General features: G+C 45.2%; 8 protein-coding genes across 10 annotated transcripts; 1 reads left to right on the forward strand and 7 right to left on the reverse strand.

The window, feature by feature from the left end:
* Positions 1 to 779: 779 nt before the first annotated feature.
* Positions 780 to 2,359, reverse strand: LOC9638560 (trichohyalin). The gene is made up of 3 exons (XM_024682018.1): positions 2,092 to 2,359; positions 1,689 to 2,038; positions 780 to 1,640 (listed from the first exon to the last, which is right to left on the reverse strand). The coding sequence occupies exons 1-3, from the start codon at positions 2,357 to 2,359 to the stop codon at positions 855 to 857; spliced, it is 1,404 nt and encodes a 467-aa protein (XP_024537786.1). The 3' UTR covers positions 780 to 854.
* Positions 2,348 to 3,263, reverse strand: LOC112348872 (embryonic protein DC-8-like). Its single transcript, XM_024682183.1, has one exon. The coding sequence runs from the start codon at positions 3,261 to 3,263 to the stop codon at positions 2,379 to 2,381; it is 885 nt and encodes a 294-aa protein (XP_024537951.1). The 3' UTR covers positions 2,348 to 2,378.
* Positions 3,264 to 3,276: 13 nt separating this feature from the next.
* Positions 3,277 to 5,671, reverse strand: LOC112348800 (late embryogenesis abundant protein At3g53040-like). The gene is made up of 2 exons (XM_024682019.1): positions 5,586 to 5,671; positions 3,277 to 5,289 (listed from the first exon to the last, which is right to left on the reverse strand). The coding sequence occupies exons 1-2, from the start codon at positions 5,669 to 5,671 to the stop codon at positions 3,306 to 3,308; spliced, it is 2,070 nt and encodes a 689-aa protein (XP_024537787.1). The 3' UTR covers positions 3,277 to 3,305.
* A 171-nt stretch (positions 5,672 to 5,842) lies between these two features.
* On the forward strand, positions 5,843 to 8,595 carry LOC112348801 (pentatricopeptide repeat-containing protein At2g33680-like). Its single transcript, XM_024682021.1, has 2 exons — positions 5,843 to 8,306; positions 8,359 to 8,595. The coding sequence occupies exon 1, from the start codon at positions 5,843 to 5,845 to the stop codon at positions 8,159 to 8,161; it is 2,319 nt and encodes a 772-aa protein (XP_024537789.1). The 3' UTR covers positions 8,162 to 8,306; positions 8,359 to 8,595.
* Positions 8,525 to 10,290, reverse strand: LOC9638798 (chalcone synthase 6-4). Of its 2 annotated transcripts, XM_002977112.2 has the most exons (3): positions 10,141 to 10,289; positions 9,913 to 10,086; positions 8,525 to 9,784 (listed from the first exon to the last, which is right to left on the reverse strand). In XM_002977112.2, the coding sequence occupies exons 2-3, from the start codon at positions 10,073 to 10,075 to the stop codon at positions 8,787 to 8,789; spliced, it is 1,161 nt and encodes a 386-aa protein (XP_002977158.1). In that variant the 5' UTR covers positions 10,076 to 10,086; positions 10,141 to 10,289; the 3' UTR covers positions 8,525 to 8,786. The 2 variants fall into 2 exon arrangements, with proteins under 2 accessions (XP_002977158.1, XP_024537912.1); XM_024682144.1 differs by having other exon boundaries at positions 9,913 to 10,290.
* A 677-nt stretch (positions 10,291 to 10,967) lies between these two features.
* On the reverse strand, positions 10,968 to 12,341 carry LOC9638799 (succinate dehydrogenase [ubiquinone] iron-sulfur subunit 1, mitochondrial). The gene is made up of 2 exons (XM_002977113.2): positions 11,800 to 12,341; positions 10,968 to 11,295 (listed from the first exon to the last, which is right to left on the reverse strand). The coding sequence occupies exons 1-2, from the start codon at positions 12,333 to 12,335 to the stop codon at positions 11,127 to 11,129; spliced, it is 705 nt and encodes a 234-aa protein (XP_002977159.2). The 5' UTR covers positions 12,336 to 12,341; the 3' UTR covers positions 10,968 to 11,126.
* Positions 12,342 to 15,410: 3,069 nt separating this feature from the next.
* On the reverse strand, positions 15,411 to 17,955 carry LOC112348854 (cytochrome P450 98A1-like). 2 transcript variants are annotated; one of them, XR_002993194.1, is made up of 2 exons: positions 16,029 to 17,955; positions 15,411 to 15,960 (listed from the first exon to the last, which is right to left on the reverse strand). XR_002993194.1 is itself a non-coding variant. In XM_024682143.1 (2 exons), exons 1-2 carry the CDS (start codon positions 17,539 to 17,541, stop codon positions 16,144 to 16,146), a joined length of 1,350 nt encoding a protein of 449 aa, XP_024537911.1. In that variant the 5' UTR covers positions 17,542 to 17,955; the 3' UTR covers positions 15,899 to 16,143. The 2 variants fall into 2 exon arrangements, 1 of the variants encoding a protein (XP_024537911.1); XM_024682143.1 differs by having other exon boundaries at positions 15,899 to 17,124; positions 17,173 to 17,955.
* Positions 17,956 to 26,187: 8,232 nt separating this feature from the next.
* Positions 26,188 to 27,759, reverse strand: LOC9638800 (UV-B-induced protein At3g17800, chloroplastic). The gene is made up of 3 exons (XM_024681997.1): positions 27,633 to 27,759; positions 27,274 to 27,572; positions 26,188 to 27,190 (listed from the first exon to the last, which is right to left on the reverse strand). Exons 1-3 carry the CDS (start codon positions 27,735 to 27,737, stop codon positions 26,308 to 26,310), a joined length of 1,287 nt encoding a protein of 428 aa, XP_024537765.1. The 5' UTR covers positions 27,738 to 27,759; the 3' UTR covers positions 26,188 to 26,307.
* Positions 27,760 to 27,829: the final 70 nt, after the last annotated feature.

Genomic DNA, 27,829 nt, shown 5'->3' on the forward strand with positions numbered 1-27,829 from the left:
AGTTTCTCTTCGAGGTGACTTTGAAGCTTGCAGCATTGATTTTGCGATATGTTCAAGAACATCAACGACTTGGGGAGTTCCAGATCTGAAGAAGCACATGAACAAAAGGTTTCGGAGTAGAAAGCCCGCTCACCTGGATCAACGTGGCTGATAGAATTGTTGGAGGCGTCAAGGAAAGCGAGCTTTGGCAGTGATTGCAGACCTTGCAAACTGGTAAGGTGGTTCCCAGAAACGGTGAGGAATTGCAGGTGCTTGGCGGCTTCTATGCCATTCAAGGTTGTGAGCTCGTTCTTCAGTAAAACAGGTCAGGTTATTTCAGAAGGATGGACAGATAGTGGACTACTACCTCTTGGAGATATAGGCTGGTTAGATTTCGTAGGCACAGGAAGAAGGCAGGCTCTAGTAACAGGATGTGCTCACGGTCAAGACGAACGTGTGTTAGTCCTTTCAAGGCTTCTTCTCTGGTTGGACAGCAGTGAGTTTTCAGAGCCCGAGCTAGCCAAGGTAACTCACATTGCGTGTGCGGATGCTACGTCCAAGAACTGGGATGGGAGGTTCCTTTCGGCAACCATGGCAGCCCAAAGAGCCATTGCTTCTCTTCGAAGATGAAGCTCTTCCTGCCAGTCTCGTTCTTCCATGGTCCGTGCCGTCTCTGTGCTTCGAATTTGAAACTTAACCGCGAAAGGTGAAATCGCCGGCTGTTCGGCCGACGGTTTCGACGGTTGTTTGTCAGGTAAAGAATGTATGTTTTTTACTTCTCAAAAGTGTCTATACAGGCCGAAGGACGCCGGAGCATTGCTAAACGCAACTTGGTCTCGATGATGATGGGAGGAGCTATTGCGAACTCAGGTATGTCATCGTTCTTCGGGCTTGTTCTTATCACTCCTCCGGCTGGCTGCTTGTTCCTTTGTTCGATGCATCATATCTTCTCCACTCCCAGCTGCGTTTTCAAGCTTCGAAAGAACCGCGTCCTTAGCTGACTGAATGAAGCTCTTACTCCGCTCCTGCCTGTCGTGAACAGTCGCCTGGACGTTCTCTCGAGTGTCGTTGATGTACTGCTTTGTTGCGTTCCATGCATCCGCTGTGCCTTGAGAAGCCTCATCCTTTTGCTGCCTTAGCATCTGTCCTGCGTTGTACGCTGCTTGTTCTATTTTCGCGAGCCCAGACTGTAGAAGTCCCCGCTGGTCTTCGGCTTTCTCTTTAGATTCGTTGGCTGTTTCTGTTGCTCTGTGACGAGCATCATCAGCTACTTGTCTGTGCTGGTGCGCCCTGTCGTGTGTACTTCCCAGCATGTCCTCGGCTTTGAGCTTTCCTTTCTCTCTTGTTTCCTCAAGCTTTTCCTTGGAGACTTGAACTGTTTCTTTTGCCTTGCCAAATATGTCTTCGGCTTTGAGCTTTCCCTTCTCACGCAGCTCCTCGTCCGCGCGTCTGGTGTTTTCACTCTTTTCGTATGTATTCTCTCTCGCTTTGCCGAGCATGCCCTCTGCTTTCAGTTTTCCCCGCTCCCGAATTTCTTCGTCTTTGCGTCTGGTTTCCTCACTTATCTCGCTGCTTTTTTCTCTTGACTTGCCAAACATGTCTTCTGCCTTTAGCTTCCCTCGCTCTCGTAGCTCTTGGTCGCTTTGAGCTCTTTCTGCAGTCTGTAAGGTTATTAGAGAGTGATTCGATCAAACTGTCGACTGTTTTACCCAATCTTTCACAGCTTGCAACAGTCCCTTGTCCTTGACCTCCTCAGCGGCGTCATCTGCCGTGTCATAAACACCTTTTCCTGCCTTTCTGATTCGATCAGATGCCTCATCGCTGCTAATGTTTATCCTCGTTTTGAGATCGTCCAGCGCTTCTTCAGACTTGGCTTTGGCCTGTGATATCTTTTCTTGTACGAAGCCTTTTCCTTGCTCCGCCCGGGCTTGTGCTTCATGCTTAGCTCTATCAGCGGTCTCTTGACTGGTCTTTTTCGTCTCGTGCCACCTCCCCTCGGACCTGTCAGCAGCGTCTTGGCCTTTCGTCTTAGCCTCCTCGACGACGTCTTTTACTCCACCTGCAAACTTTTGAGCCTGTTACAACGTTTTTTCTTTTAGTTATGAAGTTTACCTCTCGTGCTGTCGCTCGTTTCTCTGGACCTCTCTTTTGTTTGATCTGCAGCCTCATGACCTTTATCTCTGAGTTCTCGTCCTTGGTCGGACTCTCCCGTCACGAATGCTGCTACTGATTGTGCCATGGACTGAATGAAGCCTTTCTCTTCGTAAGCTTTATCTCTTGCTTGATTAGCAAACTGCCGTCCTTTGTGTTGAACCTCATCCAAAGTTTCTCGACCTTTTTGCTTGGCTTCATTGGATGTGCTTTTTGTTCTCTCTTGCATTTCTCGTCCCTTATCTGATTCACGAGTTCGTTACAGACTTCATGAAGCCTTTGTTATGAACTTTACCTTTCGCCGCGTCTGCTGTCTCTTGTCCTCTCCCTTTTACGTCTTGAGATTTTGGTTTGGACTGGTCAGCAAATTGTCGAGCTTTGTCTCCAGCTCGCTCTGTATCAGCTTGATCAGCAACTTGCTGTCCTTTGTGCCGAGCTTCATCTGAAGCTTCCCGGCCCCTTTGCTTTACTTCTTCGGCTGTGCTTCTGGTTCTGTCTTGCATTTCCCGCCCCTTATCTGATTCACCCGTGACGAATGAAGTGACCGAGTCTGTTATCGATTGCATGAATCCCTTTTCCTCTTGCGCTTTACCTTTCGCTGCATCAGCCATCCCTTGTCCTCTCTCTTTCACTTCTTGAGATTTTTGTTTTGACTGGTCTGCGAATTCTCGGCCTTTGTCCCGAGTTTCAGCGGCATGGTGTTCTGACTTTCCTCTTGCTTGATCAGCGACTTGATTTCCTTTTTGTCTAGCCTCATCCGAAGTTTCTCGGCCTTTTCGCTTGACTTCATCAGCTGTGCTTCTCGCTTTGTCTTGCATCTCTCGCCCCTCGTCTGATTCACCGGTGACGAATGCCGTGACTGAGTCTGTTATTGACTGCATGAATCCCTTCTCCTCTTGCGCTTTACGTCTCGTTGCATCAGACATCTCTTGTCCTCGCTCTTTCACGTCTTGAGTTTTTTGCTTGGACTGGTCAGCAAATTGTCGACCTTTGTCCCGAGCCTCAGCAGCGTGGTGTTCCGACTTTCCTCTTGCTTGATCGACAACATGCTCTCCTTTTTCTCGAGCCTCATTCGAAGTTTCTCGGCCTTTTTGCTTGGCTTCATCGGCTGTGCTTCTCGTTTTCTCTTGCATTTCTCGTCCTTTGTCTGATTCTCCAGAGACAAGCACGGTCCGTTATTGCATAAATCCCTTCTCTTGTCTAGCCTCACCTTTTGCTGCATCAGCCATATCTTGTCCTCTCTCTTTTACGTCTTGAGATTTTTGTTTCGACTGATTGGCGAACTGCTGGCCCTTTCGTTGAGCTTCACCCGAGGTCTCGTGAGCCTTCTGCTTTGTTTCATCAACTTTTCCCCTGGTTTTCTCCTGGATCTCTCGTCCCTTGTCTGGTTCACCCGTGACAAACGCAGTGACCGAGTCGGTTATGGACTGCATGAATCCCCTCTCCTCTTGAGCTTTACCTCTCGTCGCATCAGCCATCTCGTGAGACTTTTGTTTGGTCTCGTCGGCTTTCTCCCTCGTTTTATCGGCAGCCTGCTTGCTTTTCTCCCGAGCATCGTGGGACGTTGTATCGGCCGTGTCTTTCATTCTATCCCGGATCTCCCGTCCTTCCTCTGATTCACCCGAAAGAAGCGAGCTTGCTGAGTCTGTGATGGACTGCAAAAAACCTTTTTCTTCATATACTTGATCACTGGCTGTACCTTGTCCTCTCTCCTTCGTTTCTTGCATTTTATTTCTTGCATCGTGAGCTACCTGTCGTCCCTTGTTGCTCGTGTCGTCGGCTTTTTCCCTCGCCTGATCACCAAACTCTTGGCCTTTCTCCCGAGCTGCCTGCGATGTTCTATCAGCGGTGTCCTTCATTCTGTCCCGGATCGCCCGTCCTTCCTCTGATTCACCCGAAAGAAACGCAGTTGCTGAGTCTGTGATGGACTGCAAAAAACCTTTCTCTTCGTGAACTTGATCACTGGCTGTACCTTGTCCTCTCTCTTTCATGTCTTGCATTTTATCCCGTGCATCGTGAGCTACAAGTCGGCCTTTGTTGCTAACCTCGTCCGCTTTCTGCCTCACTTGATCGCCATACTCTTGGCCTTTCTGTGACACTCCACTCGCAGTGTCTTGGGCTTTTTGCTTCGTTTCGTCGATAGTGCTTCTGGTTTTGCCTCTAAACTCCCGTCCTTGTTCGGATTCACCCGTCACAAATCCAGCTACAGAATCTGCCACGGATTGGAGGAAACCTTTGCCTTCGTTCCCTTTCTCTCTCGCTTCATCCGCAACCTGACGTCCTGTGCGTCTTGCTTCGTCCGCGTGACTGCCAACTTTCTCTTTCGTTTGATCCAGTACTTGCTCGCCTTTTTTCTTTGTTTCGAGAGAAGCCTCTCTAGCATCTTTGGACGTTTGATCCACGGCTTGCTGACCTCTGTGCTTTGCCTCGTGAGAAGTCTCCTTTGCGTTGTCTGTGGCATCTCTTGACAGTTGCTTGTTTCCTTCCACTGCTTGCTGGCCTTTGTTCTTGGTTTCGTGAGAAGTCTCTTTCGTTTTCCCCGCAGCGTCTCCTGCGACTTGCTTGCCTCGCTCAGCAGCGTCTTCGTGTCCTATGCTTCCTCCCTCGGGTTTTGACGTAGCCGACGAGATCGCCTCGGCTGCTTTGTCATACGCTGCCAGGAGAAATCCTCGCTGAAACCAGCCTTCTCCTTCTCCGCCCCGTCTCTCCTCGGCTTCCCGTGCTGCCTGGTGTGCCGCTGCCGCTTGCTCGCTGGCCTTGTTTTTCGTGCTCTCGTAAGCACTTTTGGCTCGCTCTTGTCCCTCTCCAATCCTCTCTTGCGCGGCCACCTTTTGCTCGCCGGCTTTGTTCTTTGCATTCTCGTAAGCGTTGCTGGCTCGCTCTTGTCCCTCCCCAATGCTCTCCTGCGCCGCCACCTTCTTCTCGCTAGCCTTGATCTTTGCATTCTCGTAGAGATTCCTGGCTCGCTCTTGTCCCTCCCCGATAGTTTCCTGTGCTGCTACCTTTTGCTCGTTGGCCTTGCTCTTGACGTTCTCGTATGCTGACTTTGTTTTCTCTTTGGCTCCAGAGTAGCTCTCCTGTGCGTCGTCCTTTGCTATCCCGAGAGCTGCTCCAAGGCCCTGGCTCAGAGCTTGAGCTGCCTCTCTCGCTTTCGCTAGGCTGTAACGACGACACAACTTACACAGTGTAAGCAAACGCTTGAGCTCTCTTCGCTACTTTCCAAACTCAAAGAATGAATCTATGATCAAGCAGGCAAACTTCTCGAGATCGAGCAACACGGTCCAAGGAAAAGAATTTGATCAAGAAAAGATACGCAGTGTAAGCAAACGCTTGATACCTATACTTGCAAACTCTAAGGATGCATCTCATCGCAGGATGATCAAGCAGGCAAACTTTTATAGAGGGAGCAACGCGATCCAAGGAAAAGAATTTGATCGAGAAAAGAGAAGATTTACCCCTCACTTCCAGCGTTCTTGGCGTCTCCAAAATGCTGCCGCGGGTCTCGATCTTTACTGCGATGTTCTCGGTCGTCCTCCGCCATGCTTGTTCGTTCGTTTTCTTCCCTCTTCTTTTTTATACTCTCCAGGGGATGAAATTCTCCTCGAGTCACGACTGTTTGTCATGCGTGGCCTCCACGTCAACTTTTAATCAACACGTGTACTTCGTTTTTACGCGTGGCTTCCACGTGGACAGTTAGGGCAAATGCTCTTGAATGCTCGGGAAGGCGGGGAAGGCGCTGCCGCGATCGTCGGTGTATGGTGTGTCGGGATTCTTCCGTTTCGCGTCCGATCTAGCGGCTTTCGATCCAGACAAGCGCATAATCGCGAGCGCCGGCCTGCGAGAAGCGCTAGATCACATCGGCGCCCGTGGCGACGAGCTCGACAGCGCCTACGCTGCTTTCCTCCGGAAATGTGGTGAATCCGCGGATGCGAAGCTCATCCACGATCACGCGAAAGCCAGCGGCCGTGACAGGGGGACGTTTCTTGGGAATGTCTTAGTCCAGGTCTATGGGAGGTGTGGCGATTTGGCAGCGGCGCAGGCAGCGTTTGCGAGAATCTGGCACAAGAATGTCTACTCGTGGAACATCGCCATCGCGGCATTTGCCAACAACGGGCATTTCGAGGACGCGGTGGCGATGTTCTACGAGATGGATGCGCAGCCAAACAGGGTCACATTCCTCGCAGTTCTTGGGGCGTGCTCCAATCTGCGAGACCTGGAAGAGGCCAAGAGGATCCACTCGCACGTCACGCATCATCGCCAAAACGCCGTGGATGAGGATGTGGTACTTTGCAATGCTCTCATCCACACGTATGGGAAGTGTGGGAGCGCCGAGGATGGCAAGGCGGTGTTTGACAGGATGTGGAGGAGGGACGTCGTGTCTTGGACATCGATGATCGGCTGCTACGCTCAGGACGAGCGGTATGGAGCTCAAGCGCTAGAGCTCTTCCACAGGATGGACGTGAGGCCGACAGAGATAACTTTCGTGAGCGCGCTGGATGCGTGCTCTTCGCTGGGGGATATCGAAGAAGGAAGGAGGATTCACGCTGGGATCATAGCTGCCGGGTTCCAGTCACAGGTTTTCGCTGGAAAAACTCTGGGGAACGCGCTGGTTAACATGTATGGGAAGTGTGGGAGCCTGGAGGATGCTCGAGCGGTGTTCGATAGAATGGAGCACAGGGACTTGGCTGGATGGAATGCCATGATTGGAGCTTACGCTCAGCATGGATATGGTGGTGGAGCTGTTCATACATTCCATCTCATGGACCTGGATGGAGTGAAGGCCAACAACATCACTTTTACGTCGCTCCTGACCGGTTGTTCGGGAAAAGAGATGCTTTCGGTGGGATCCGATCTCCAGGATCGTGTGCTAGCTTGCGGCATCGAGGCAGACATCATATTGCAAAACACTTTCATCACTGCGTATAGCAAGTGTGGAAGTTTGGAGGCTGCCCGGCGAGCCTTCGACACAATGCCGAGAAGAAACACCCCGTCTTGGAACGCCATCATCGGGGCGTGCGTCCAGCACGGGCAAATGGACGGGGCTCTCCGCTACTTCCATCGCATGGACGTGCAGCAGGACGAGGTAACTTTCATCAATGCTCTTGGAGCTTGCTGTGACGCTGAATCTCTGGCAGAGGGAGCAGCCATTCACGGGCGAGTCCTTACCGGGGGATTCGAGCAGGACCCGGTCGTGGGCTCGGCTCTCGTGAACATGTACAGCAAATGCGGTAGCGTGGAGAGCGCAAGGTCCGTCTTTGATCGACTCGCCTGGAAGACGGTCGTCTCGTGGACAGCGATGATAGAGGCATACGTGCAGCTTGGCCACGGAAGGGAGGCTTTGAAGCTGTTCCAGCGGATGGAGCTAGAGGGCTGCAAGGCCAACGACATAACCTTCATCAACGTCCTCGGAGCCTGCACTGCCGCTGGGGACTTCTTGCAGGGGAAGGCAATCCAATCGCGAGTTGTGGCTTCCGACGTGATACTGGTGGCACTCGTCAACCTCTACGGAAAGTGTGGGAAGTTTGGAGCAGCTCGGGAGCTGTTTGACAGGATGAAGCTCAAGCCGGTGGTTGCATGGAACGCGATGCTCTCGGCCTACTCTCAGCAGGGACAGGGGGTGGAGACACTGTCACTGTTCCATAGCATGATCCTGGATGGCGTTGAACCGAACAGCGTCACTTTTATGAGCCTCTTCCCCGGATGCAGTCACGAGGGGCTCGTGGACAGATCCTGGGACTACTTCCGGTCCATGAGCTTCGACCACGGAGTCACGCCAACGCCGGAGGTTTACGGGGCGATGGTCGATCTTCTGGCACGCCAAGGTGACCTGGACGATTCAGAGGACTTGATCAACAACATGCCATTTCATGCCGATGTCGTGGCATGGACAGCACTTCTCGGCGCCTGTAAGACTTGTTTCGACGCCGAGCGTGGAGTCCGAGTTGCAACTAGTGCCATGGAGCTGGATCAAGTGGTGCCCGCCCCGTACTCGCTTCTCACAAGTATCTTCTCGGGCGACGCGGACGAGTGAGCGCCAGTGGTTGAAAGTCAAGGCAAGCCTAAGATCTTTCAGTACTGTGCTGATAACTTTGTCGGCTATCTACAGGAAAATACTTCGTCAGCACAGCACTTAGTCGGCCTTACGTCTAATCGTTAAGTCTTTCCATTTGATAAAGGTAAGAGGGATTTCTCTCTTTCTTCACCTTCCCTTCCAATCTTTGTAACTAGTGTTTCAGGTACCACGGACTGGAAGTGGCTGGAAGCTTCATTTGGGGTATGTGTCAACAGTGCCTGTTAAATCTTTTCTGGACCCGCCTTTGCAATAACACGTTGAGTGCCGGTCGGGCATTGCTTTCATGGATCCTGAGATGGAACGGTTGGACACGCCACAGTACGAAATGAAGGATAACTTCTTTATGGTCGGCCTCTGCTCGAGTACGTAAAATTACAAACACATTTTCTTCATCTTGCTCACGGTTTTCTTTCTGTTTTTATTCGTGCTTAGGAAATCCATCTTGCTCGTGACTCTTCGATTGCATTTCTACAAACAACTTTTGTTTGTACTTCATGGTAGTACTTTGTCTTCCTCCTGTAATGCATGATCTACTGACACCCCCTCACCTTTTATGTTGTTTTTCGGGCACTGCAAATCTTGCCTAGATGCTCTTGAGGAGCAGAGCCTCAACCGTGAGACCGGGGCCGAAACCGAGCATCACACCCCACTTCAATCCGTCCCCGGTGGTATCCTTGTTGAGCTCCACGGACCGCTTCCTCATCTGGTCGAGAACAAAGAGAACAGAGGCGCTCGACATGTTTCCATACTGTGCTAGCACGTCGCGAGTGGCCTGCATCCGGTCCTTGTCGAGCTTGAGCTTGGCCTCTACCTGATCGAGAATCGCGGGACCTCCGGGATGGACCACCCAGAACAAGTCAGTGTAGGCCGGGCTCGCCTCGTCCACGCTCTTGACATAGTCGAGAGGCTCTGCCAGCAGCTTCTCGATGTTCTTGGAGATGATGCCGGGGACGTCCTTGAGGAGGTGGAAGACGAGGCCGGCCTCGCGCAGGTGTCCCAGAATTGCTCCATCACTGTCGGGAAGAACGCATTGTCCGCTCCAGTGGACTTCAAACAGTGGCTTCTCGACGGGAGTGGGATTGGAGCCGATGATGAGAGCCGCGGCACCATCGCCAAACAGAGCCGCGCCGACCAGTCCGTCGAGGTGCGTCTCGGACGGAGCCCGGAAGGTGACCGCCGTGACTTCGCTGCATGCAACGAGGACTCGAGCTCCGGGGTTGTTCTCGGCCAGATCCTTGGCGACTCTGGTGACGGTGGCACCGGCGGAGCAGCCCTGCTGGTAGAGCATGATGCGCTTGACGTTCGGGCGGAGGCCGAGGAGCTTGAGGAGCTGGAAGTCGGCCCCAGGCATGTCGACCCCGCTGGTGGTGCCGAAGACCAAGTGCGTGATTTTCGACTTTGGCTGCCCCCACTCCTTGATCGCCTTGAGGGCCGCCTCCTTGGCCAGCTTTGGAACCTCCCGCACCGCGATGTTCTGCCTCACGTCCAGCGACGCCCCCATGTACGTGCACATCCCCGGGTTGGCCTTGAGGATCTCCTCGTCCAGGTAAAAATGTCTCTTTTTTATGCCTGACCTGTCACCTGCAATGCGCAGAAACGAAATCCAGGGACGACGTGATCAGAAGCGAGAAGCTTTGCTACGAAGAAACGAGATTTTTCTACGTGAGCGGGGAATGCCGGGACCGGGCATCCGAGGGTGGAGGACTTACAGATGCGCTGGAACTTGCCCTTGAGCTCCACCTTGTCGTTGCAATTGGTGACGTTGAAGTAGAAGTCGGGGTACGTGCTCTGGTCGAACTCTTTTGGCGGAACCGCGGTGCCGACGGCCAGGACTGTGGCCTTTCCACTGCTCTGGAAATCCTGGATCGTCATGATCGTCTTTCCTGTTCGACCGAGTCGAGTTAGCGAGGAAAGAAGGAACGAACGAACGAACGAACCAGCAACGAAGAGCTCGCAAACTCTCGGAAGCAAGCAGCGCAGGCGCTAGAGCTTTGGTTTTTCTTCTTCCTTTTGGTTCTCAAGTTGTGAGTTTGAGAAGAGGAGAGAAAAGCGCACAAGAGGAAGAAAAAAACCACTGTGATCTTGCCGAGAGTAAACGACGCCTCTCTTTATAGCGACGAAACTATGTGTATCTCAGACAAGGGTGAGGATTATCGGCAAAGTTGGCTTTGTTACGCGATCAACGACTAACCAAAAGGAGATAGGTGAGACGGCATTTTCAAGCCTACTCGTAGGCATCTTGTCCACTGCTCGAGACTCTGGCGAAAACGAAACCCAAGCTAAAGAAACCTTGCTTGCTTTCCAAAGCAAATCCTCAACCTGTCAGTCAGCCAAAGGGTTGACAAAATCCAATCTCTCTCTCTCTCTCTCTCTCGGGAAAAATGGTGTTTGGCAGAGAGCCAAGCCCATGCGATTCTCACTTTTTGCGTGTTCGCGGTCCATAAAAGCGCCCAGGCCCCCACTTTGTGTTGCAAAAGGCCGCTTGTCACTCCCGGAGGGCCTGCCTTGAGCTCCCTTCCTTCCCCGCTCGCCGCCAGTGACGCACGTAAGTATGTGAGCAAGAGCGAAAGCGCACTGCTTCGACGCGGACGCTTGTGGCTCGCAGAGTTTCTATTCGCGCTTGCGCTGGTGTGTCTCGCGCTGGATCAGCTGAGGAGCGAGTGAAACAGAGGAAAGCAACGTATCCGACTTTGCTAGCACTGAAGGTGGAACCTCTCCTCCGGACGATCCAGAAGGGAGAGAGAGAGAGAGATTCAAGAGCTTGACTTGCAGAGGTGACCCGCTCACTCACATGACACTTTGACTGGAGGGATAAATCACAACAACAGTGGCATGGAAACTTCTGTGCTTCAAATCCTGGACAAAAGAACAAGCCTTTGAGAAGGATAGGAGAACGGAAAGAAGGAAAGTCCCGAACAAGTATTTAGTTGTGCATGAGGCCCTTGATTTTGATGATCTGGTTGGCGGGGCTCAGGCTCTTGGGGCACGCGTTCTCGCAGTTTCGGATTGTGTGGCAGCGGTAGAGCTTGTAATCGCCTTCGACCGACTGGAGCCTTTCGTTCCGGTATTCGTCTCGGCTGTCGGCGATCCACCTTTAGAGACGGGGTTATACCAGGTCAGAGGATGATAATAGAGAAAGCAAAGCCAATAAATACGGAGAATAGGAGCACTTTGTTCTCCGGCAGCAAGAACAAAGAACAACGAACAAAAAGCCAAGCTGCAATTACCAATCAGGAGCCGGAAGATTGGGAAAGGGATGTAGACATGGACAGAAGATCTTGAACAAGATGATCTTAGAAAAACTTCCACTCACGACAAAGGAAACAATATTATAAAAATAAAAAGTGTGAGAAGATTTCCAATGCAGCTCGAGCAAGAAACTCCACCAAAAGCTAAACACAAAGCCACAATTCGGTAAAAGCTTTGATTACTGACACACCAAAGAAAAACAAACTCCTGCGTGTCAAGAAGAAGAAAAAAACCCAAAAAACGTAAAGAGACCCAGATATAAGTCCAAAGCAAAGAAGAAAAGAAAGAAATCTCTTCCAAGTCTCCAAGCCAAGCAGCGAAAACAGAAGAAAAGTAAGCGATCGTACCTGTGAGCGTGTAGCAAAGCAGCCGGGCCGAGGAACTTCTCCGGATTCCACCAGTAGCTCGGGCACGACGAGCTGCAGCACGCGCAAAGTATACACTCGTACATGCCATCCAGCTTCTCCCGATCGTGCTTGCTCTGGAGGAACTCCCTCGTCCCGCCCGGCGGCGGGCTCTTCTTCTTGAGCCACGGCTCCACGCTCTTGTACTGCTGGTAAAAGTTGGTCATGTCCACCACCAAGTCCTTCATCACGTAGAAATGCGGCAGCGGGGTGATGGTGGTCTCCTCCCCCGCGTCGACGATCATCTTGGTGAGACAGGCCAGCCCGGTCTTGCCATTGATGTTCATGGCGCAGGAGCCGCAGATCCCCTCGCGGCAGGAGCGGCGGAAGGTGAGAGTGGGATCCATCTCGTTCTTGATCTTGATGAGCGCGTCCAGCACCATGGGGCCGCAATCGTTGGTGTTGAGCGAGTAGACCTGGAGCGATGGCTTCTTGCGCGTGTTGTCGGGGTCCCAGCGGTAGATCGCGAAGCTCTTCATGTTGGGCGGCTTGGGGACGTGCTTGAGGGACTCGAGCTTGGCGGCGGGGCGGGCTTCTTGGAGCTTGGGCATGGCGGCGGGGAGAGTGGAGGCGACTGGGCGCCTGCTGTGTGGGGCGATCTTAGGGAGGAGACCGGCCTTCCTCGCGAAGAACATCGCCATGGAGCTTTGCTTTGCCCTAAAACATAACACCCCTACATTGACGCCACGTGTCAAATGTAACCCTAACCCTAAAAGAGCCGATTTGCCCTAGTTTTTCGTTTTGCCTTTTTTGCTATTATCATGTGCATGAAGACGCCCTCAAAGCAGTGTCCAGAGATCAAGAATTCGAGTTTACAGGCAAGCTTGAATTTTGCGAGGCTTGTGTGCTAGGAAAACAAGCACGCACATCATTTCCAAAGTTTTCAGAATCCAAGAGCAGTCAGCCTCTTGAGCTCGGTCACAGAGATGTGTGTGGGCCTCTCCATATCCAAAGTCATCGTGGAATGAGGTATTTTCTTACATTCATCAATGACTACACACGCTACAAAGTCATGAGACTTTTGGCCAAGAAATCTAAAGTTCTTGATCACTTTAAAGCTTACAAGGCTTCTGCTGAAAATCTTCTTGGCAAGAAGCTCAAGACGTTACGCAGTGACAGAGGTGCGAGCACAAGTCACGAAATTTTATGAAGCTGTGCAATGAGAGTGGTATCCAGCAGCAGTTTACAGCTCCAGATAGTCCTGCTCAAAATGGAGTTGCTGAAAGAATGAACCGGACTCTTATGGAGAGTGCACGTAGCATGCTTATTCACGCAGGAATGCCACTATCGTTCTGGGCCGAGGCGATCGCAATCGAGTGCCTACCCAGCCTCTTGCAGATATTCCTTATCGTCTTTGAACCAGGAAGCAAGTCAGCTTGAGACATCTACGAGTTTTTGGATGCATAGCTTATGAGAAAGTTTCTAACAGTCATTGCAGAAAATTGGAGCCGAAGAGCATCATGGTTGGCTATTGTCTCGAGACTAAAGCTTATCGTCTTTACAACATGGCCACCAGATCAATTCTTATCAGCAGAGATGTCAAGTTTGATGAGAAATCTCTTTACAAGCATCGTTATAAAAATCCTGAGACTCCATATTATGTTTTATTTTATGATGAAGAGGACGTTTCTAGGGCATATGGGCCGCAGCCGCAAGTGCACGGCCAGCAGCAGCCGCGAGTTCAGCAGCCTCAGCCTCAGCAGCAAGTCGAAGCAGAGCAGCAGCTTCCTGCCCAGTCCTGTCACGATGAAGCAGTTGATGAACCAGAGGAGGAGTCGTCTCCTCCAGGGCAGCTGCCTAGTACTCCCGTGGCTGCAAGATCTCAGCAAGAAGCCGATCCAATTATTCTGGGACTGTGACACACAGTGGGAGAGTTAGCTATTTATTGCAAGCAGCTCGTGATGCTCAAGACTCCAGCCTCAAATTGCTGTCAATTTGAACCATGCACATTTTGTGCAGCTCTCCAATCACCAGAAGCAGGACAGTGGAAGGCCGCTATGCAGGAGTACAACTCTTTGATATGTAACAACGTTTGGGAGCTTGTTTCTCTCCCACCAGGCAGGAAAATCGTTAGAATCAAGTGGATATTCAAGCGCAAATTGGATGCCGCTGGAGCAGTGACTTGACATCTAGCTCGCTTTGTAGCGAGAGGATTTAGTCAAGTACCTCTGAGACTTTTTCACCAGTGGCTAAAATGTCTTCTATTCTGTCTTGCAGCATATTCTTGATATCAAGACGGTGTTTTTATATGGTGAGCTTAAGGAGGAGACAGCCAGATGGATTCATCATCCCAGGATAGGAGCAGAAGGTATGTCAACTTAAGCGTGCACTATATGGCTTGAAGTAGTCTCCTAGAGCATGGTACGAGCACATGAACAGGTTTCTTTCCTCCATCCCAGGACAGGAGCAGAAGGTATGTCAACTTAAGCGTGCACTATATGGTTTGAAGTAGTCTCCTAGAGCATGGTTGAACAGGTTTCTTTCCTCCATTGGCTTTAAGTAGATTTTTGCAGATAGCAATGTGTATATTTTAGCTTTGGAGATGCATTTTCTATTCTAGCTCTATATGTCAACGGCAGCACATCTGCCAACAATCGTCAGCTATTTTGAGCGACAGTTCTTATCCCAATTTTAGATTTCAGCGACTAAATGTCTTTCTTATTGCCTTGGGATCCAGGTGCTTTGGGACAGAGAAGCAGCAGTCATCGAGCTCTCTAGCACATTATGTTGAAGAAATCTTGCACAAGTTCAACATGCAAGATTGCAAGCCCATGGCGACGCCAATGGATCCAGGTCTTGTGCTGTCTATTGAGCAAAGTCCCAACTCCAAGGAGGAGAAAGCAGTGATGGCGAGAGTTCCATATTGACAAGCAGTTGGATGCCTTATTTATCTAGCCATCAGTACCAGACTAGACTTGGGATTTGCAATTGGAGCAGTTTTAAGATTTCTCAAGAATCCAGGAGAAGGTCATTGGAGTGCTGTTAAACGAATTTTTAAGTATTTACAAGGTACAGTGGGATATCAATTGAGCTACAACAGAGTGTCTAGCAGTAGTGGGAGCTCCAGGAGTATGCAACTTGTCAGCTTTACAGACTCGAATTGGGCCGGTGACAAGGACACAAGAAGATCAACCTCAGGATATCTATTTTTCCTGGGTGGTGGACTTGTCAGCTGGAGCAGCAAGCGACAAGCAATCACAGCACTTTCATCCACCGAGGCCAAATATATTAGTGCAACAACAGTAGCTCAAGAAGTGAGGTGGCTTACAGATTTTCTGGAGCAGATTGGTGTTCCAGTGCAGCAGCCAGTGACTTTGTTTTGTGACAATCGAAGCGCGATCGAGTTGTTGAAGAATCCAAAGTTCCACGGCCGCACCAAACACTTCGAGATAAATGTACATTTATTCAACAGAGTGCAGCTGAGATATGTTTTGACGAAGCAAATGACAGCAGACATTATGACAAAAGCTTTGAGCAAAGGCAAGTTTCAACAACATTGTGAAGATACGAGCATTATAGACTCTCACAGCTGAGTGGGAGTGTAGATAGCCAGCCTGGAGTCTAATCCAAGGTGGCAAGAGATTCATGTGGACGCTGAAATGAGCGGACACAAGACTTGTATATATGTACATGGAGAAAATGACAAAGTGGTAGTTAGGGGAAAACAGAGTATGTCATTTAACTAGAAAACTAGCAGGTTCCAGTCCTCCTATACGAGCTGCAAATCCGCGAGCTAGCTGGCGTGCATGGTGCAAACTCTTTCCACATGTCACTGGCTGGCCCGCAAAACCACTGAAATCATCCATTGGCATGAATGGCCTGGGTGGAGCTTGATCCTGTCGAAGACTAACCTCAGTTCTTGAAGAGCTCAATCGTCCAGTTATTTCATCAACCCGTGTTGTGAATTGTTGCCATTGAAAAGTAGCTCCACATAGAGAGAATTGATGTTAGACAAGTTAATGCGAGAGATTCCAAATGTTAAAGGTGGCAAGGAAAAGAGCTTGGAAATTTTAGCGAGACTAATCTGTAGAACAACGCTCAGGAACGATATCTTCTTCCTCATTATTTTCAAGTAGTCTCAGGTCATGGTGCATGCCATTGCTCCTGAGGGGGATGAGCTTCTAGTCATCTCTTATGCGCAGATGGATCCAACATGAATAATATGTACGTACCTTGGATTGGGATCACTGACCGGATCATATTGTGGACTTCGCATGTGGTCGTAAGCGTGAGAGGGCCGATCGTTCGACATCTGGCTCTGCGCATATACGAGAACAGTGGTTGTAGTTAATCGGCCAACTTGATCATGACCTTCGTGGAACGTGTGGTCGTATGGCCCAGGAAACTGGTGTAGCCATACGTCGTATCCTCCTGCAAGGATGTTGAACTTGGGTTTTTCACATCTTCCATTGGATTAATTCCAAAAATGTGGCTGGCTGTTCTTGTTCTTCTGCTTCTAATTATCGCCGCCTCATTCTTCGGAAAATCGCAAGCTAAACACGATCGGCTTCCACCAGGAAGGTACCATAGATTAGATTGGTTCAAATCCCAGAACCAAAGGAATATTGGTGCCAGTGGCTCCGGAAAACGATTGGCATTCGCAATCAAAGTCAAAGATTGGGGCAGTTGAATTCCTCGTTCATACAGAGATTTGCAGCTCAACCGGGGACTTGCAACAGCTGTTAGCTCTGAAGCCAGCTTGCTTGCGATTGTACCACCCTTCTCCATCAGGTCGACCGAGTTTTGATCCGGTGGAAGGCTCCAATCAAAGGCATGAATCAGGCTGGCAACTGCAAAGGGGATGAAACGAACGGCAACTGGATGCCCCGGGCACATCCTGCGTCCAGCAGAGAATGGGATCATCTCCAGCTGCGCTTCTTGTCCGACCACCTTGATCTCGGTTCCTTGAAAGCGTTCAGGACGGAAGTCTTCTGGGTCAAGCCAGTGTTTTGGATCTCGTCCAATTGCCCAGATGTTGATGAGCACGGTGGACCCTTTCGGAATCCTGTAGCCAGCTAGAACAGCTTCCGTGGGATTAAAATGAGGGACTCCAAGTGGGCCTGTTGGATGAAGTCGCAACACCTCTTTCAGGATTGCGTGCATGTAAGGCAAGCCGGGGACATCTGAAGGCCTTAGGAGGCGCTCGGTCCCGATTGCGTCTTGGATTTCTTCCTGCGCTTTTTGCATGACAGGGGGGTTCTGAATCACTTCTGCCATCGCCCACTCTACAGCTCCCTTCATGTTGTCAATTCCCGCTGCAACCAGATCCTGAAACAAACATCCGACATAGCCATGAAGAACTTTGCGGATACTTACAGTGAGGAGGGCCATAATTGATATATCTGAGAGATTATTATCAGCAGCGTCTTGGAGAGACAGAAGCACCGTCCAGTCCTTGGGAATGAATTCCTGGCCCGAGGATTCAATGTCGAGTTTGTACTGTTTGTGTTCTTGGATAATATCAGCAAGAAGAGACTCCAACTTTGGCATCAGATCATCCCTCATTCTCCGGTTCACTCCATGGAGATCAAGACAATCAAGTGGCCGTATGAACTTGGCAAAACGCACCAGAGACAAACTTATCAATGAAATGTTTGAGATTGATGACTTTGGAGGCGGTGGCAAGACGTCCAACATCTTTGACCACGAGCGCCATTTCAGATTCTTGGTAAGCAGCAGCAGCATCCAGCCTGCTGGGACTCAGCAAGTGTTGAGCCGTGATCATCTTCATGTTCTTCCAGGACTCTCCGTAAGGAGCAAGCACAACATCTTTCCATCTGAAGCTGAAGTACTCTCCAAATTTTGAAAGAGGCCTGTAAGCAAACTCCACATCATGAGCTCTCAGGACCTCCCTGGCCATGTCAGAGCTGTTCACAACTATGCAAGACACAAGCCCGAGCTTGATGTGGATTATGGGTCCATAGATCTTTGTGAGGCTTGCAAAGTGACGATGCAGTGGATTCCTGAGAGAAAGAAGTGATCCTAAAACTGGGAGAGGCATAGGACCTGGTGGAAGCCGACCATGTTGAGCTTGCAATTTTCCGAGGAATGAGGAGGCGATCATGATTAGAAGCAGAAGAACAACAAAAGCCAGGCACATTTCGGAATCAAGCTTCATTCAGCTTGAAGATTGTGAAAAACCTAAATCCAGCATCTGATTTTATAGCGAGCCAAGTCAAGTCCTTGTATTCTGCATAGGATGGAGTGAACACACCAAACCATCATGAAATATTCCTCCAAATATTCCTGGTGGAGCAGGCATGGCTCGTGTCAAAACCACAAGGGTCTGCTACAAATGCCTCACAATCTTTTAGCTATAGCTAAAAGAGCAAGAATGCAGTAGAGAGCCTAAATTTGCTACAGATGAATCACTTTAGGATTCTGTTATGAATGCAGGTTGATGTGCACTTGATGCAATGGGAATGTGGCTCACTATATGTACAGTTGGTACTGATCAATTCTAATGTCCATGCCTCGTACCGTCTGTATCTGTTGGATTAAAAATGTTATAGCCAAGAATAGCTCTTTACCTATTGTTCTTGAGAACATGTGCACTCGACCAGAAGATTGGCCACATGTCTTAACCACTCAGGCACAACCCCATGAAGGTCACATGCACACTTGTTAACTGCCAGAATAGCGGGTTGCCCATTCTAGACAGTAATAGGATAGTTGTTAGTCACTATTGTATCCAAATTTGTTCTCTTGCATATGCCCAATTCTGGCTTTGGTTAACCCACCTCAAACATCAAATAAAATACAAACCATAATACTGTCTATAAAGGCTATGTGTGTTATTCATAAAATTGGTGTTCATACATCTGCCTCACAAGCACACATGCAGTCCTGGCAGATCCTGATTGGCTTGGTTTTCTTGGACACCTTAGCATATTCCATCAAGCCCTTGGCAGAATGACTGAGAATCCAATACCCATTCTGTGGATTCTATGAGTTTATATTGTAGCTATGCCTATCTTCCATGCCCATCTATTATGATATTCTTCATATGATATAACTATTGTCCATTCAAAAAATTTGTGGCTAAGGTCTAGTTTTGATTTATATTGTGTGGAGAGGGAAAGAGGATTATAATTTTCTTAAGTAAAATAATGTTATACTTCACTAAAACCAATGGAAAAATGCTCATTAAATACTAATCCTAGCATAACTAGTTCATTATTATAAAAAAAAAAAACTCAAGAAACAATTTATAAAGGTAGTTCAAATATAAAAGAAAAGGGCCTATGAACAAAAACACACTTTTTTCTTTAATCAATTCAAAGTTTTGGGATATCTGGGGTTATATGTCATTGAGTTTGAATAATATTAGGCTAAATGGCCTTTTGAAAAGTCTAAATTTAAAATTTTACACATATAAAAGTTTATATAATGAAGTATCAATTGAATTATTATCCAAGAGAATCCACTTATAAATTATTCACTATAATGGAACTCTACATCAATGGTCTTGGAATTATTGTCCAAGAGAATCCATTTATGAGTTATTGACTATAATGGAACCATCTTTGAATCCACTTATGAGTTATTCACTATAATGGAACCATCCTTTTGCAGCATAATGAGGAATATTATGAGTTTGGCAGATGTAGATCCACTAATAGTAGTCCCTACCAAATAAAAAAGGTCATCCTCAAAGTAATATTAAAAATGAAAATATTGAAATGTTAAGTCATTAGTAAACTATATAGGATTTTCAAAAACATCAAAGCCTTTAGATCTACAACTCAACTTTTTGAGCCTTTTAAACATCATTTATAAAAGCAAATCTAAATTTGCATATTGTGACATTGAATATTGAGCATAACAACTACTAACAGCATGAAATACTCATCTAGAAAATCACTAACACTAAAACAATAAGCTTCTTAAAAACAAAAAAAGAGAAAGAAAAAAGGAGAGTGTCACAAATGTGTTTTATGTATCAAAAGCTATTTGCTAATGAGTATTTTCAAATATTTTTCTTTTACTACCACAACAACAAAAGCTTGATATTACTAGACCCTTTATCAATCTTTACCCAAGTTAATTGAGAAACTAATTAGCATATATGCACTTAGATTGAAAGGGCACTAAGGAAGGAAATTCTAAATTATTATTTAGTCAACCATATTTGATATAGTGATGAAAAATTTATGTTGTTTGTTTGCATTTGCTAGTGTTAAGAACCTTACAACATTGAGCCAAGTCTCTTAATATTTGTTAAGTGATAGTTTATTGTGTCCACCAATGCACTTTCACTATCATTCTTTATGTATTGATCCTATTTTAGTTTAATTAGTTATTTATGGAAAGTGCCTAGATTTGCCAATTGGACATATTTACAAAATGTAGAGATTGTATTGAACATGATGGTGTTGGTCTCATGTCTAAATTCATAATCTAACATCATTCCATATTTAGTAAGTTTTTAAGCTTGTTATAAAAACTCTTGGGACTAGAGTGAAAGCCTAAAGCATGCTTTTATATAAAATGGGGTATATAGGGAATTCTAAATGTATAATAGGGATAATGGGTAAAGCAAGCATAATTGATCAACTTGAAACATAGTTTGATTTTCTGTTATGTGTATATGTTCTTGTTTTACATCTGATTTAGGTCTAAGTCTAAACTCCATACCATGCTAGTTGGTGAAGTATTTATATCCTCACGTTAAATCACTTATATGCTAAATAACACTACATTTTATTTAGCTTTGTTTTGAGTGTTTATTTTGGCATTAGAATGTTAGAAACTCTAAAACTATTTCAATGTTGCTCTATGTTTTTTTTCTTTCACTCCTTAATTATATCTTCTAAAGTTTGCCTCCATCCTTTTGTTTGGCACAAGGCTCTGAAACTCAAGCCCCACTTCATTGCCTTTAGCATGCATGTCCAAGGGTTAAAGTTCTTTATCCCATAGTAATTTATCATAATACTATCTAATGAGATTGGGTAATTAGTCTCATTGTATATAAAGAGATGAAAATGATAATTTGAATGGGTATGCATGTGGTTGCTAGAGTAGATTTTCATTATCATTTTGAACTATATTGTATGAGAGCTCATAAGATAGATTTAAGATGTATCATTTTTATAAGTTTATGTTTGGGCAAATGAGTGAGATATATTAGCAAAATAAGATTATACTTTAAGCTGGTAGGATTAATGTTAGCCTTTTAATGGTTACCATAAATTGCTATTATGAATTGCTACTATGAATTATTACTATCTTACCATAGGTAGAAATAAACCTTCATCAGATTTGCTATAAGTGGTATGGTTTGTAGCTACTAGTAAATCCTTCCTAGGTAAAATTATAAATGGATCAATCAAGACTATAGGAATTAATCTATCAATTCAAGTAGTTATTGTTGTTCTTTCTTATACTCTTTTCTTAGATTGAACTAAAGGTAGTGCAAATGTAAGCTAGAGATTTAGTCAAGTTGAATCCAAAAAGAGCATTATCATAGATGAAGGATTAAACATGTGAATCATCTTTTCTTCTCTAAAATATAATTTGTAATAAAATATGATTTTATTATTTATATTCATATCATGCAATCAAGAATCCATACATTGATATGTGTTGGTTATAGTGGTCTTTGAGTGGTGTGCCATGGGATGGAAAGTAGTGAAATGTTAAACCATTTTGATAAGTTACAATATTTAATTCTTTTCTAAGGAACTTCATTATTGCTCTTTAAATAGCTTGGTGTTAGATTAATTTTAAGTTTAGTCAAAAAGTGAGTGGCATGAAATTGTTTATATTGTGAATGAAGTTGGTGGTGTTAAATGTTATAAATATCTTTCAATAGAGTGTGGCATTTATGTTATATTTTATGATTACATTGGCACTTGATATTAGTGTAAACCTTTGTGGTAGTAGCATAGACTTAGTTTGTGATATCACTTGATTGATGACCAAGTCATTATATTTTTTATATTATATCCTTGTGATTATAAGCAATGTGTTTATGAAGTTTTTTGTTAAATGATAATCAACCCCAAAATGGTTGATAGTGACACTAGTCTATTTGTAGTTAATAGCATTATAATAGCTTTGACTTCTCAAAAGTGATCCATTATGATAAGTTAGTATTGATATCTTATTTTTTTAAGAGCTTTTTCATTGAAAGTTAAAAAGGTTGTAACATTCATTTACTATAACTTGTTAATTAATCTCTTGACAATTATAATAAATTATTAAATAGAGAAAGTGTGTAGTTGAGATATTGATATTGTTAGCACTTGTATTAGTAAAAGTGGTATTATTAAATAAAGTAATAAGAAGTTCTGATAAAAAGGTAAATGTTTTGATTTGTATATCTTCCCAGGTAGAGCAGAATAAGGAAATTTAGGTGAAATGAAGTTATGCCTAAGTTTAGGCATTTAAAGAAAAAAGACCCAACTTAGGCAACGCTCGTCATAGACAAACATAAAGCCCACCTTTATAAAATAATTTGCTATATAAATTTTATATTTAAGAATACCTCTAGCTTTACAAAGATTTCTACTACCATTTAATAATATTTATCTAAATCAACTACCTTTCTTGCAATATTTTATAATATCAACAAAACATAAAATATTATCTAATGATTATAAAAGAAGGAGTTCCTTTATATAAAATATCAGAGCATTAATTGTGGAGTGATTCTACTCTAAGTTTTCTCTTCTAGTTTTATAATATTTTTTATTTAAGTCTTATGTAAATTCTGACTTTTTAGGATGTCTTTTAGCATAGTATTTAAACTCAAGAATGCTTAAATCTAAGTATCCCAAAGCTTAACTAATTAGAAAAAGGGGTGCACTTTTGTTAATATATGTAAACTCCTGAATTTGGACTTCTCAGAAAGTCATTCAGTTTAGTACTATTCTAATCTAAAGATGCTTAACCCTAAATATTCCAAGATCCTTAACCAATTGGAAAAATGAGCTTTTTCTTTCTATATTTAAACCTCTATGGTATTCCTTTTGGTTTCTTATAATATATTCTTTCCCTTTATATTTAAACCCCTATAGTCTCTTACATTGTTCTTTTTAATTGCTTATAATCCAAATTCACGCCCTTGTGAAAGAAAGTTGATAATCACAACTCTCTTGAGAGCCTTACTCTTTTGACACTTTACCCCTCATAACCAAATGTTAATATCAATATATGGTCTGATCTCTTATCTAACAAACAAAGTCGGATCAATCTTTTAACACTTTACCCCTCGGGATCAAATGTCAATCTTAAAATATAGTGTGATTTTTCTAACCAACTAACAAAATCAGATTTGTCTTTTGACACTTTACCCTTTGGGACTAGATGTTAATCTCAATATGTAGTATGATTTCTTTAGCCAATTAACAAAATGGGACTTGAGAGAGGAAATATAACACTAAACTTCATATATCATTAAGCATCATTAAGTTTTTTTTCTTCCTTTGTTTTCTCCTTTATCTTTCCTTTTCTATATTCTTGATGGAAATCATGAAAAATGAGTGGTTGAGCAAAGTTTAATGAAGGTATTATTCTAATCTATTGTTCCTCATTATATGATAACTTGTGATTAAGTTTCTTTCATCTTCATGAAAAACTAAAAGTGAGAGTTCTTTATTCAATCTTTAGAAAGCCTCATTTTTTATTGAGAGCAAAAAAGTCCTCATTTTAGAATTATTCCAATTCTAACTTTATTGAAGACTCTCCTTACTCTTTCAAAAGAATTTAATAAAGAAAGGAATTATTAAGAAAGTGCTCTTAGATACTTTTAGAGTGATGAAACCTAACTTTTACATGGCTTATGAGTGGATGCAATATTAATAGTGGGGATTAGAGTTTTATGCTTATAAAGAAGATATTCAAAACAATGATAGATTAAGTGATATCTTCATTGCAAATGTAGAATGGATATGTGAGTGACAGTGGTGAGCAATTTTGGAATAAATTGCCTTGCTTATCATATTATATATTAAAGTCTTGTTTCCAAGATTCTCACCACTTTGCATTTGATAATTCAATTATTGTCATTTAAAATTAAGGATTTCTCTTAGCCATTTCCAACATTCATATAAAGCATCATGAAGTGAAAAAAACTTGGTTACAAATTGACACCTTTATGATGGAGTTACATTTGAGGATACATACCACCATAGCAATTTTCCTTATACCAATCCAAGAAAAAATATAAAAAAGGTCTCTAAACCCAAATATACATACAACCCATAAACTCTACTGGTCAGCTCTTGTAGATTTGGATGAGCACAGGCTTTGATGGTTAGGGGGCTCAAGCTTTTTGGCAGATGCGGCAGTAGCAGAGAGTATCGCATCCGGACACACTGGGGATTATACCAAGTCAAAGGAGAAGCAATGCTTTGCAAAGCACACATAGAGTTCGGCAGCCAGATGAACGAATATCGGCAAACAAAACGAAGTCTTAATCTAGGGATTTGCAGGCTTTGAACCAAAGAAGCAAGGAAAAACGGAGTACGACAAAAACTCTTCACTGCCGTTTGGTCTCATCTTGCCAATGGAGCCACCCGAGCAGCACATCCGGCAGCTTCCCGTTGATAAAATCACCGTGGCTGAGGAGTCGTCGAGTTCTTCCGGCTCAGAGCTCGTTCTCTACAAGTAAGTTTCTCCCGTACGTAGAAAAGAGAAGTTTGTCAATGACTTAGCCAACTCGCTCTTCACTTTTTCTTTCTCAGGAGAATCACAGAAGTTAAAGAACAGCGCCAGAAGGCGGTCGTGGAATTGATCTGTACTCTCTATTCGTCCAAAAGTTCCTCGACCCGAGGCTGGCTCTGGTGAGATCCCGAGCCTCACAGTGAACGAGAAGGTGGACGGCAACTGTCAATCCGTTCACGGCAACATGTAAAATCCATGGATCCACTCGGCCGAGAGGTTACCACGGATGATCCTTGGCCGCCGTTTTGAGTGAAGATTGTCAGCATCGTGTTGAGCGATGCCATGTTCTAAACGCGGCAGTGTAAGTGGCAAAATCATCAAGCTCTTGAGAGGAGTCGAGTTTTCCCGCAGCTGGGATGGATTGACTTGTATTGGAGCATGAGAGTGGCTTTTGTCTTGACAATTAAATCCAAAACTAGCTTCCTGCCTTGGGAATGTCCAGTGTAATATTATTATTTACTATTCATTTCCTGAAATTTTACTAAGAACTTATGAACATTCATGAAATTCAACAGTATGTTCAGCATGTTCAAAACAACCTCTGAAGGACCACATATACCAACCGCCCCAACCTGTAGTGGTATATTTTGCTGCACCAGTAAAAATTATTACATGATAAGTTTCATAACCCATGGAGAAATCTTCACTTTCTATTATTGGATTTGGATCTGTTTTTTCGTTGAAGTCGTTCTCATTTGCTTGATTATATATAAAAATATTTACCTTTTTTTTTTTGAGTTTTGAGTTGTAATAATCTAATTTACACATCATAGAACTTTGCATATTTACAGGATTCCAACAATGGTCAAAAGTTTGAGCAATAGTAAAGATTATAGAACATGTAAATCCTAACACCAAAATAAGGATGAATGAACAAAACTTTACTAATCCCATATTTGAAGAGAATTTTATTATGTCTATTACACTTGTTGTTAAATGGAAATGGACTATGATTTAAATGAAGTTTCAACAATAAGGACAAAAAACATTGTTAACACTTTCTTAAGTTGATTTAACAGTACTATGATACCAAAACACCAGCTGTCTCTTGTTTTTATTTTTCTCCTATTATTCTCTCTCTATGTATGGTACTTGTATTGGATTTTTTTAAGCTTAGAAGAAAATTATTTCCCAAGAAATGCTAGTAAATACAAAAAATGTAAATTTTTTTTGGCAATTTTGATATTTATACATAATCTTACCAGGACAACATGAACCATCCTTTGTATTATGAGTCTTGATAATCTTAATTTATCCCTCTCACTATGCTTTATGATTTTAAGAACAGTAATATATTACTACTTGGACAAAATATATTACTAAATTAATATATTACTAAATTTTTTATTAATATAGATTCAGTATTGATGTGAAGAAATCTAAAGCACTAAGATTTTAAGCAGATAAAAGAAAAATGTGTAACTAAAAGTAGCTATTATTAATATATATGTAGTTAATGACTTTTTAAATCTTGAATTGAATTAGTAAAATACCATATCATGTTTTCTAAGGTATGGATTAAGACATTTAATTTTATATAATTGTCTACCTGTCTACTATTTGCCAGAAAATTCATTATAAACTATTATTTAACTATTTTACTCAATTAACCTAGTAAGGTTAAAATTGCAAAATTAAATTCTAGATTTTTGCTAGAGTATATATATAAGGGCATTCCAAAGATGTAACATTCAATCAACACAGTTTGAAAAGAAGCTGGTGCTCGCAAGCTCCAATACAGATTGCTACAAACTCCAAGTTCAAGGGGGTGTCACAGACATCTTACCCAACCAAGTTGTAGTGAGAATCAACGTGAGCCTCAGCGTCCCACAAGAAGCTCCCAAACACCACCGCTTCCGTCACCAATCTCCTCAGCCCGGACAAGCTGATGGTAAACGAGTCACCGGCGAGCAAAACCACGGATCCATCCGGGGCGATCTCCGCCTCGGGCTTGCCAAACAGCGCCTGTGTCTGCCTCTCCACAACGTCCAAGCTCTCCTTGCAACGCAGCGTCGCAAACCTCTGCAAGCTCTCCGGGTCCAGCGACATGACATAGCTCTTGAGCTTGCTCGGCTTCCATCCCAGCTGCGGGAAAACTCCGGATCCTCCAAGCCCGCCTCGAGTGGTCGACGATTTTGCCGCTTGCATCGCTTGCACTGCCGCGTTTGCCTCGGCCGCCAGCTTCTCTCCCTCTGCGTCAGTCTTAAAGTCGAGCTCCTCGGACACTCCCGGCCCTGACTCCACTCCTTGTTCTTCGTCCTCGTGTTTGTCGCTGCTCAGAGCTTTCTTCATGCTCAGGTCGAGCTGATATCTCTGGTCGAGACGCCGGAGGAAGTAGCCAAACACCACCGTCGCCGCATAGAGATGGCCGATCTTCATCTTGCTGGCTTGGACCAGAGTGTATGGCTCTTGGTAGTGCGGCGAGGGGCGGCCGAGGATCATCCCGAGGTGGTCTCTCACGACCTCAAGAACCTCGGCCGAGTGGATCGATTCCATGTCGCCCTGCACGGATTGCCAGTTGGTGTCCACCTTTTGGTTCGCGGGGAGGCTCGGAATCTTGGGAACCAGAGCCAGCCTCGAGTCGAGGAACTTTTGGACGACTAGAGAATAGATCACTTCCACGACCGCTTTCTGGCGCTCCTGTTCTTTAACTTCCGCGATTCTCCTGAGAAAGGAAAATAGAAGAGAGAGTTGGCTTACGTCTTTCCATTGACAAACTTCTCTTTTCTACGTAAGAGAGAAACTTACTTGTAGAGGACGAGCTCTGAGCCGGAAGAATTGGTCGACTTCTCAGCCGCGGCGTTCTTATCAGCGGCAAGCTGCTGGATGTGCTGCTCGGCTGCTTCTAGGAAGAGATGAGGATGGCTCTGGAGCAGCGAGACTAGGAACTGGCCGATGGGCGACTCGGGCTCCCAAGGACCGACCATGGAAGTGGCACTACTTCTTCCACTCTGAGCTTTGACAATGTGACACGGACCTCTTCCCGGCCTGGAAAACCCATTTTTTATCCTCAGCGAGTCCCTCTTCCCAAAGAAACTTGTGGAAGCCTGCGAGAGAGACGAGAGAGGGAGCTCAGATCTAGCCACATCTTGCCCAAATTTCCCTACCGTGAAGTGGATGCTGCGCTTGGCACCGACGCTGGATTGCTGCGCCCGGTACGAGCTGCTCGCAAATCCGCCGCTGCTGGAAGATCCCACTTGCACTGCCGCCATCGCCGAGACCCGCCGAGACCGCCTCACGCTCAGACCTAAAAATGAAAATCTCACGCGGCCTTTTGACCCTTTGGTGTCGGAGGAATCCACGT

The sequence above is a fragment of the Selaginella moellendorffii genome, unplaced genomic scaffold, assembly GCF_000143415.4.
Source record: "Selaginella moellendorffii unplaced genomic scaffold, v1.0 SELMOscaffold_33, whole genome shotgun sequence".
Lineage (NCBI taxonomy): Eukaryota > Viridiplantae > Streptophyta > Lycopodiopsida > Selaginellales > Selaginellaceae > Selaginella > Selaginella moellendorffii.

Bases quoted from the DNA above. Each gene is read 5' to 3' on its own strand.
- LOC112348801 (XM_024682021.1), top strand. From the start codon at position 5,843: ATGCTCGGGAAGGCGGGGAAGGCGCTGCCGCGATCGTCGGTGTATGGT.
- LOC9638800 (XM_024681997.1), bottom strand. From the start codon at position 27,737: ATGGCGGCAGTGCAAGTGGGATCTTCCAGCAGCGGCGGATTTGCGAGC. The intron at 27,573-27,632 runs GTAGGGAAATTT...TCTCTCTCGCAG, and splicing joins AGCGCAGCATCCACTTCACG to GCTTCCACAAGTTTCTTTGG. The intron at 27,191-27,273 runs GTAAGTTTCTCT...TTCCTTTCTCAG, and splicing joins TCAGAGCTCGTCCTCTACAA to GAGAATCGCGGAAGTTAAAG.
- LOC9638560 (XM_024682018.1), bottom strand. From the start codon at position 2,359: ATGCAAGAGAGAACAAAAAGCACATCCAATGAAGCCAAGCAAAAAGGT. The intron at 2,039-2,091 runs GTAAACTTCATA...AAAAGTTTGCAG, and splicing joins AACGAGCGACAGCACGAGAG to GTGGAGTAAAAGACGTCGTC. The intron at 1,641-1,688 runs GTAAAACAGTCG...ATAACCTTACAG, and splicing joins TGCAAGCTGTGAAAGATTGG to ACTGCAGAAAGAGCTCAAAG.
- LOC112348854 (XM_024682143.1), bottom strand. From the start codon at position 17,541: ATGCTGCTGCTGCTTACCAAGAATCTGAAATGGCGCTCGTGGTCAAAG. The intron at 17,125-17,172 runs GTAAGTATCCGC...TGTTTGTTTCAG, and splicing joins CAATTATGGCCCTCCTCACT to GATCTGGTTGCAGCGGGAAT.
- LOC9638798 (XM_024682144.1), bottom strand. From the start codon at position 10,075: ATGACGATCCAGGATTTCCAGAGCAGTGGAAAGGCCACAGTCCTGGCC. The intron at 9,785-9,912 runs GTAAGTCCTCCA...TGCGCATTGCAG, and splicing joins GGGCAAGTTCCAGCGCATCT to GTGACAGGTCAGGCATAAAA.
- LOC112348800 (XM_024682019.1), bottom strand. From the start codon at position 5,671: ATGGCGGAGGACGACCGAGAACATCGCAGTAAAGATCGAGACCCGCGG. The intron at 5,290-5,585 runs GTAAATCTTCTC...TCGTCGTTACAG, and splicing joins AAGAACGCTGGAAGTGAGGG to CCTAGCGAAAGCGAGAGAGG.
- LOC9638799 (XM_002977113.2), bottom strand. From the start codon at position 12,335: ATGAAGAGCTTCGCGATCTACCGCTGGGACCCCGACAACACGCGCAAG. The intron at 11,296-11,799 runs GTACGATCGCTT...CCGTCTCTAAAG, and splicing joins GCTTTGCTACACGCTCACAG to GTGGATCGCCGACAGCCGAG.
- LOC112348872 (XM_024682183.1), bottom strand. From the start codon at position 3,263: ATGCAAGAGAAAACGAGAAGCACAGCCGATGAAGCCAAGCAAAAAGGC.